The 9,645-nt window shown below is 49.7% G+C and overlaps 1 protein-coding gene across 2 annotated transcripts in view; it reads left to right on the top strand.

Annotated features, from left to right (window-relative positions):
* LOC137335510 (phospholipid transfer protein-like) overlaps window positions 1–9,645 on the top strand; it is a 108,982-nt gene that overhangs the window by 97,866 nt on the left and 1,471 nt on the right. For both annotated transcript variants that reach the window (XM_068000849.1, XM_068000850.1), the window contains exon 2: window positions 7,042–7,165. In XM_068000849.1, the coding sequence (XP_067856950.1) occupies window positions 7,042–7,165 (124 nt within the window). The remainder of the gene's footprint in view (window positions 1–7,041; window positions 7,166–9,645) is intronic.

Consider the following 9,645-nt stretch of genomic DNA (forward strand, 5'->3'; position numbering starts at 1 on the left):
CGAGATACACTGACCCAAGCCAGACTGCACCAGGGTCCCACTGACCTAGGACAGAATGTACCAAGATTACACTGTCCTGGGACAAACAGTACTAGGCACAAACTGACCCAGGACAGACTGTACCAGAGACACACTGACCCAGGACAGATTGTACCAGGGACACACTGACCCAAGACAGAATGTATCAAGATTACACTGTCCTGGGACAAACAGTACTAGGCACAAACTGACCCAGGACAGACTGTACCAGGGACAGACTGACCCAGGACAGATTGTACCAGGGACACACTGACCCAGGGCAGACTGTACTAGGGATACAATGACCCAGGATAGACAGTACCAGGGACACAATGACCCGGAACAGACTGTTCCAGGGACAGATGACCTGGGACAGACAGTACCAGAAACATACTGAACCAGGACAGACTGTACCCAGGGACATGCTGACACAGGACTGACAGTACTAGGGACACACTAACACGGGTCGGACTGTACTAGGGACAAAATGACCCAGGACAGACATGCTGACACAGGATTGACTGTACCGGGGACAGACTGACCCGAGACAGACAGCACTAGGGACAAATTGTCCCAGGCCAGATTCTACCAGCGACACATTGACCCAGGACAGACTGCACTCATGATACTCTGACCCAGGCCAGACTGCACCAGGGATATACTGACCCGGGACAGACAGTACGAGGGATACGCTGACCCAGGACACAGTTTACCTGGAACACGCTGCCCCAGGACATACTGTACCAGAAATACACTGACCCAGGACAGACAGTACTAGGGACAGACTGACCCAGGACAGACTGTACCAGGGACAGACTGTCCCGGGACAGATAGTACTGGGGACACACTGACCTGGAACAGTCAGTACCAGGGACAGACTGACCCAGGACAGGCAGTACCAGGGACATGCTGACCTGGGACACATAGTACCAGGGACACACTCACCCGGGAGAGAAAATACCAGGGACACATTGACCCAGGACAGACAATACCAGAGACATGTTGACCCAGGACTGACTGTACCAGACACACACTGATCCGGGACAAACAGTACTATGGACGCACTGATCTGGGACAGACAGTACCAGGGACCCTGACCCAGGACAGAATGTATCAGGATTACACTGACCTGGGACAGACATTACCAGGGACCCTGACCCAGGACAGATAGTATCAGTGACACACTGACCCAGGACAGGCTGTACCAGGGACAGACTGACCTAGGACAGACTGTACCAGGGATACACTGACTCAGGACAGACAGTACCACAGACACACTGACCCAGGACAGACAGTACTAGGGACTCTCTGACACGGGACAGACTATACCAACGACAAACTGACACGGGACAGACAATACCAGGGACACACTGAGACAGGACAGGCTGTACCACAGACACACTGACCCAGGACAGACAGTACCAGGGACACACTGACCCAGGACAGAATGTATCAGGATTACACTGACCCAGGACAGACAGTACCAGGGACACACTGACCCAGGACAGAATGTATCAGGATTACACTGACCTAGGACAGACATTACCAGGGATCCTGACCCAGGACAGAATGTATCAGTGACACACTGACCCCGGACAGGCTGTACCAGGGACACACTGACCCAGGACAGATTGTACCAGGGACACACTGACCTAGGGCAGACTGTACTTGGGATACACTGACCCAGGACAGACTGTTCCAGGGACACACTGACGTGGGACAGACAGTAGCAGGTACACACTGAACCGGTACAGACAGTACAAGGGACACACTGACCCAGGACAGACTCTACCAGGACATCCTGTACCAGAAACACACTGACCCGGGACAGACAGTACCAGAAACAAACTCACCTGGGACTGACTGTACTAGGGATCCCCTGACCCAGGACAGACTGTACCACGGACACACTGACACGGGACGGACTCTACCAGGGACAGACTTACCCAGGATAGACGGTACCAAGGACATGCTAATCCAGGATTGACAGTACCGGACACACTGTGACCCAGGACAGTCTGTACCAGGATTACACTGACCCAGGACAGACAGTATCAGGGATACACTGATCCAGGATGGAATGCACCAAGGATCCACTGACCCAGGACAGACTGTACCAGGGACACACTGACCCAGGCCAGAGCGTACCAAGGTCCCAATGACCCAAGACACACTGTACCAAGAATACACTGTCTTAGGACAGACAGTACTAGGCACAAACTGACCCAGGACAGACTGTATCAGGGAAACACTGACCCAGAATTGAATGCACCAGGGACCCACTGACCCAGGACAGACTGTACTAGGGACAAAATGACCCAGGACAGACATGCTGACACAGGACTGAGTGTACCGGGGACAGACTGACCCGAGACAGACAGTACTAGGGACACTTTGTCCCAGGCCAGATTCTACCAGCGACATATTGACCCAGGACAGACTGCACTCAGGATACACTGACCCAGGTAAGACTGCACCAGGGATACACTGACCCGGGACAGACTGTACTAGGGACACACTGATGCGGGACGGACTGTACCTGGGACAGACTGACCCAGGACAGTCTGTACCAGGGACACACTGTCCTAGGACAGACAGTACCAGAAACACACTGACCTGGGACGGACTGTACCAGGGACAAACTGACCCGGGACAGACAGCGCTATGGACGCACCGACCTGGGAAAGACAGTACCAAAAACTTGCTATTCCAGGACTGACAGTACCAGACCAGACATACCTGACTCAGGACAGATTGTACCAGGGACACACTGACCTGGGGCAGACTGTACCAGTGACACACAGACCCAGGACAGGCTGTTCCAGGGACACTTTGACCCAGGCCAGGTTGTACTAGGGACACACTGACCTGGGATAGACTGTACCAGGGACTTATTGACCCAGGACAGACAGCACCAGGGACCCACTGACCCACGACAGACATTACCAGGGACAAATTGACCCAGGACAGACTGTACAAGGACACACTGACCTAGGACAGGCTGTACCAGGGACACACTGACCCGGGACAGACTGACGCAGGACAGACAGTACCAATGACATGCTAATCCAGGACAGACAGTACCAGACATACCTGACCCAGGACAGACAGCACCAGGGACACATTGACCTGGGACAGATTGTACGAGGGACACACTGACTTGGGACAGACAGTACCAGGGACACACTGACCCAGGACAGGCCTTACCAGGGACACACTAACCCAGGACAGATGGTACCAGTGATACACTGACCCGGGACAGACAGTACCAGGGACACGCTGACCCAAGACAGGCTGTACCAGGATTATACTGACCCGGGACAGACATTACCAGGGACCCTTACCCAGGACAGACAGTATCAGGGATACAGTGATGCAGGACACACTGTACCAGGGACACACTGACCCGGTACAGACTGTACCAGGGACACACTGACCCAGGACAGAGAGTAGCAGGGACACACTGACACGGGATAGACTGTACCAAAGACACACTGACCCGGGACAGACTGTACCAGGGACAAATTGATGCCAGACAGGCTGTACCAGGGACACACTGACCCAGGACAGACTCTACCAGGGACACACTGACCCAGGACCGACAAGACCATGGACACACTGACCCGAGATAGAAAATGCGACCTGGGACAGATTGTACTTGGGACAAAATGAACCAGGACAGATGGTACCAGAGACACACTGACAAAGGATAGACAGTACCAGGGACACACTGAGGCCAGACAGGCTGTACCATGTACAAACTGACCCAGTATAGACTGTACCAGGGACAAACTGACCCGGGACACACAGTACCAGGGACACACTAACCCGGTACAGACAGTACGAGGGACACTACAGACTCTACCAGGGACACACTGACCCGAGATAGACCACACGACCTGGGACTAATTGTATTTGGGACAAAATGAACCAGGACAGATAGTACCAGGGACACACTGACAAAGGATAGACTCTACCAGGGACATGCTGACCCAGGACAGACAGTACCAGGGACACACTAACCCAAGACAGACAAGTACCGGATACACAGTGACCCAGGACAGACTGTACCAGAGAAACACTGACCCTGGACAGAATGTACCAGGGATACACTGACCCAGTTCAGACAGAACTGGGGACATACTGACCCAGGACTGACTGTTCCAGGGACACACTGACCCAGGATAGAGTGCACTAGGGTTCCACTGACATGGTACAGACATTACTAGGGACACACTGACACAGGCCAGACTCTACCAGGGACCCACTGACTCAGGACAGGCTCTTCCAGGGACACTTTGACCCAGGCCAGACAGTACCAGGGACCCACTGACCCACGACAGACATTACCAGGGACAAATTGACCCAGGACAGACTGTACAAGGACACACTGACCTAGGACAGGCTGTACCAGGGACACACTGACCCGGGACAGACTGACGCAGGACAGACAGTACCAATGACATGCTAATCCAGGACAGACAGTACCAGACATACCTGACCCAGGACAGATTGTACCAGGGACACACTGACCCAGGACACATGGTACCAGTGATGCACTGACCCGGGACAGATAGTACTAGGGACACACCTACCCAGGACAGACAGTAGCAGGGACATGCGGACCCAGGACTGACTGTACCAAGTGTACACTGACCTGGGACAGACTATACCAGCGACACACTGATCCAAGACAGCCTGTACCAGGGACACACTGACTCAGGGCAGACTGTACCAGGGAGCCACTGACTCAGGGCAGACTGTACCAGGGACCCAATGACCCAGGACAGACTGTACAAGGGACACACTGACCTGGGACAGACAATACCAGGGACACACTGACCTGGGACAGACTGTACAAGGGACACACCCTGTCACTCCCAGTGATTCTACACCCTGTCATTCCCACTGACTCTACACTCTGTCACTCCCAGTGATTCTACACCCTGTCACTCCCAGTGATTCTACACCATGTCTGTCCCAGTGATTCTACACTCTGTCACTCCCAGTGATTCTACACCTGTCACTCCCAGTGATTCTACACCTGTCACTCTCAGTGATTCTACACCCTGTCAGTCTCAGTGATTCTACACCCTGTCACTCCCAGTGATTCTACACCCTGTCACTCCCAGTGATTCTACACCCTGTCACTCCCAGTGATTCTACACCCTGTCACTCCCAGTGATTCTACACCCTGTCATTCCCACTGACTCTACACTCTGTCACTCCCAGTGATTCTACACCCTGTCACTCCCAGTGATTCTACACCCTGTCACTCCCAGTGATTCTACACCCTGTCATTCCCACTGACTCTACACCCTGTCACTCCCAGTGATTCTACACCCTGTCACTCCCAGTGATTCTACACCCTGTCACTCCCAGTGATTCTACACCCTGTCACTCCCAGTGATTCTACACCCTGTCATTCCCACTGACTCTACACCCTGTCACTCCCAGTGATTCTACACCCTGTCACTCCCAGTGATTCTACACCCTGTCACTCCCAGTGATTCTACACTCTCTCACTCCCAGTGATTCTACACTCTCTCACTCCCAGTGATTCTACACCCTGTCAGTCTCAGTGATTCTACACCCTGTCACTCCCAGTGATTCTGCACCCTCTCACTCCCAGTGATTCTACACTCTGTCACTCCCACTGATTCTACACCCTGTCAGAATTTTGCCACAACTTCTGCTTCACCACAACAGCTGCCGGCTCTGAGCCACCGATAGTGTCAGGAGCTGTTGCTGGTTAGAATCTACTCCCCAAACTATCAGTTTCATCCACAAGAATGTTGGCCTTTTTCTCAAGGGGGCTGGAATACAAAGGGATGGAAGTTATGTTCCAGCTGTACAGAGCTCTGGTTAGACCACATCTGGAGACTGGGTTCAGTCCTGGGCACTGCCCCTCAGGAAGGATATATTGGCCTTGGAGGGGGTGCAGCACAGATTCACCAGAATGACACCGGGTGTCTGAGGACAGGTGCATAGACTAGGCTTGTATTCCCTTGAATATAGAAGATTAAGGGGTGATCTCATTGAGGTGTTTAAGATGATTAAAGGATTTGATAGGGTAGAGAGAGAGAAACTATTTCCTCTGGTGGGAGAGTCCAGAACAAGGGGGCATAACCTTAAAATTAGAGCCAGGCCATTCAGGGGTGATGTCAGGAAGCACTTCCTCACACAAAGGGGAGTGGAAATCTGGAACTCTCTCCCCCAAAGAACTGTTGAGGCTGGGGGTCAATAGAAAATTTCAAGACTGAGATTGATAGATTTTTGTTAGGTATGGGTATTAAGAGTTACAGAACCAAGATAGAGGGTAGATGGAGTTAAGATACTGATCAGCCATGATCTAATTGAATGGCGTAACAGGCTCCAGCGGCTGAATGGCCTTCTCCTGTTCCTATGTTCCATATGTCGTGGCAGAGAACGTCTCCTTTGATCAGTGCTGTAGGGTTTCATCACTTTGTGATGCTCTTTGCACAAGTGGGTCCGGTAGCATAGTGGTTATGTTACTGGACTAATAATCCGGAGTCATGAGTTCAAATCCTGCTACAGCAGCTGGTGAATTTAAATTCAATTAATTAAATAAAATCTGGAATTAAAATACGAGCATCAGTAATGGTGGCCATGAAACTACCGGATTGTCGTAAAAACCCATCTGGTTCACTAATGCCCTTTAGGAAAGGAAACCTGCCGTCCTTACCCGGTCTGGCCTATATGTGACTCCAGACCCACAGCAAGGTGGTTGATTCTTAATCACCCTCTGAAATGGCTTAACAAGCCACTCAGTTGTTCAAGAAGGCGGCTCACCACCACCTCTCAAGGGCAATTAGGGATGGGTAATAAATGCTGGCCTCACCAGTGATGCCCACATCCCGTGAACGAATAAAAAAAACTGTGCCACCTCGTGACTACGCCGGTAGTTCCCATGATGAATGCAGTGGTCGTTTCTATAGTGAGTGTGCTGTCCATTGCCATGGTGAGGGATGGTGTTTAACATGCCGCCTCCTTGCTCTACAGACACGACGAGGGATCATGGCCCGTTGGCTGTTCAGCTTCACGCTCCTGATGATGGGACTGCGCGTCACAGTCAGCATCAATCCCGGCTGCAGGATCCGCATTACATCCCCAGGCCTGACACTGGGTAACATTTCCTTCAGGCCCTGGGCCTCCTCCTCAAAAAATGAACAACAATCTGATTTTAAAATGGGCTTTGAGACAAGATGAATGAATGCGGAAATTCGGTCGATTGAGATGAAAGTGGGAGCGAGCTGTGTCCGTCTCTCCACCTCCCGGTTACCCTGTTGGTGTTGAGCTGGTAACAGGCAGCCCCTGGACGCACAAGCAACCTCTGTACACTGTACACACGCACACACATATAGCGTCTGTACAAACACGTGACCCCTGTACACACACAGGATTGGGAGCATTTTAGAATTCAGTAAAGAAGGATGAAGAAATTGATGAAGAAAGGGAAAATAGAATATGAGAGTAAACTGGCGAGAAACATAAAAACGGACTGTAAAAGCTTCTATTGGTATATAAAAAGGAAAAGACTGGCGAAGGCAAATGTGAGTCCCTTACAGACAGAGACGGGAGAATTTATAGTGGGGAATAAGGAAATGGCAGAGAAATTAAACAAATACTTTGTGTCTGTCTTCATGGAAGAAGACATAAAAAATCTCCCAGAAATACGAGAGAACCAAGGGTCTGGAGAGAATGGGGATTTGAAAGAAATTAGTATTAGTAAAAAAACAGTACTAGAGAAATTAATGGGACTGAAAGTTGATAAATCCCAAGGACCTGATGATCTACATCCCAGGGTTTTGAAAGAGGTGGCTCTAGAGATGGTGGATGTATTGGTTGTCATCTTCCAAAATTCTATAGATTCTGAAATGGTTCCTGCAGATTGGAGAGTAGCAAATGTAACCCCACTATTTAAGGAAGGAGGGAGAGAGAAAACAGTGAATTACAGACCTGTTAGCCTGACATCAGTAGTAGGGAAAATGCTAGAATCTATTATAAAGGATGTGAAAACAGGACACTTCGAAAATAATAATAGGATTTGGCAGAGTCAACATGGATTTATGAAAGAGAAATCATGTTTGACAAACCTATTGGAGTTCTTTGAGGATGCAACTAGTAGAATAGATAAGGAGGAACCAGTGGATGTGGTTTATTTGGATTTTCAGAAGGCTTTCGATAAGGTCCCACACAGGAGGTTGGTGAACAATGTTAGAGCACATGGAATTGGGAGTAATATACTGGCATGGACTGAGAATTGGTTAACAGACAGAAAACAGAGAGTAGGAATAAATGGGTCTTTTTCGGGGTGGCAGACTGTGACTAGTGGGGTACCACAGGGATCAGTGCTTGGGCCCCAGCTATTCACAATATATATCAATGATTTGGATGAGGGGACCAAATGTAATATTTCCAAGTTTGCTGATGACACAAAACTAGGTGGGAATGTGAGTTGTGAGGAGGATGCAAAGAGGCTACAAGGCGATATAGACAGGCTAAGTGAGTGGGCAAGAACATGGCAGATGGAATATAATGTGGAAAAATGTGAAGTTATCCACTTTGGTAGGAAAAACAGAAATGCAGAGTATTTTTTAAATGGTGAGAGATTGGGAAATGTTGATGTTCAAAGGGACCTGGGTGTCCTTGTACATGAGTCACTGAAAGCTAACATGCAGGTGCAACAAACAATTGGGAAGGCAAATGGTATGTTGGCCTTTATTACAAGAGGATTTGAGTACAGAAGTTAAGATGTCTTCAATTATACAGGGCCTTGGTGAGGCCACACCTGGAGTATTGTGTACAATTTTGGTCTCCTTACCTAAGAAAAGATATACTTGCCATAGAGGGAGTGCAACGAAGGTTCACCAGACTGATTCCTGGGATGGCGGGATTGTCGTATGAGGAGAGATTGAGTAGACTAGGCCTGTATTCTCTAGAGTTTAGAGGAATGAGAGGTGATCTCATTGAAACATACAAATTTCTTACAGGGCTCGACAGGGTGGATGTAAGGAGGATGTTTCCCCTGGCTGGGGAGTCTAGAACCCGGGGTCACAGTCTCAGAATAAGGGGTAGGCCATTTAGGACTGAGATGAGGAGAAATTTCTTCACTCAGAGGATGGTGAATCTTTGGAATTCTCAACCCCAGAGGGCTGTGGAGGCTCAGTCATTGAGTACATTCAAAACAGAGATCGATAGATTTACATAAGAACATAAGAAATAGGAGCAGGAGTAGGCCAATCGGCCCCTCGAGCCTGCTCCGCCATTCAATAAGATCATGGCTGATCTGGTCCTAACCTCAAATCTAAATTCATGTCCAATTTCCTGCCCGCTCCCCGTAACCCCTAATTCCCTTTACTTCTAGGAAACTGTCTATTTCTGTTTTAAATTTATTTAATGATGTAGCTTCCACAGCTTCCTGGGGCAGCAAATTCCACAGACCTACCACCCTCTGAGTGAAGAAGTTTCTCCTCATCTCAGTTTTGAAAGAGCAGCCCCTTATTCTAAGATTATGCCCCCTAGTTCTAGTTTCACCCATCCTTGGGAACATCCTTACCGCATCCACCCGATCAAGCCCCTTCACAATCTTATATGTTTCAATAA

This window comes from Heptranchias perlo, chromosome 19 (genome assembly GCF_035084215.1).
Source record: "Heptranchias perlo isolate sHepPer1 chromosome 19, sHepPer1.hap1, whole genome shotgun sequence".
In the NCBI taxonomy this organism is placed as follows: Eukaryota; Metazoa; Chordata; class Chondrichthyes; order Hexanchiformes; family Hexanchidae; genus Heptranchias; species Heptranchias perlo.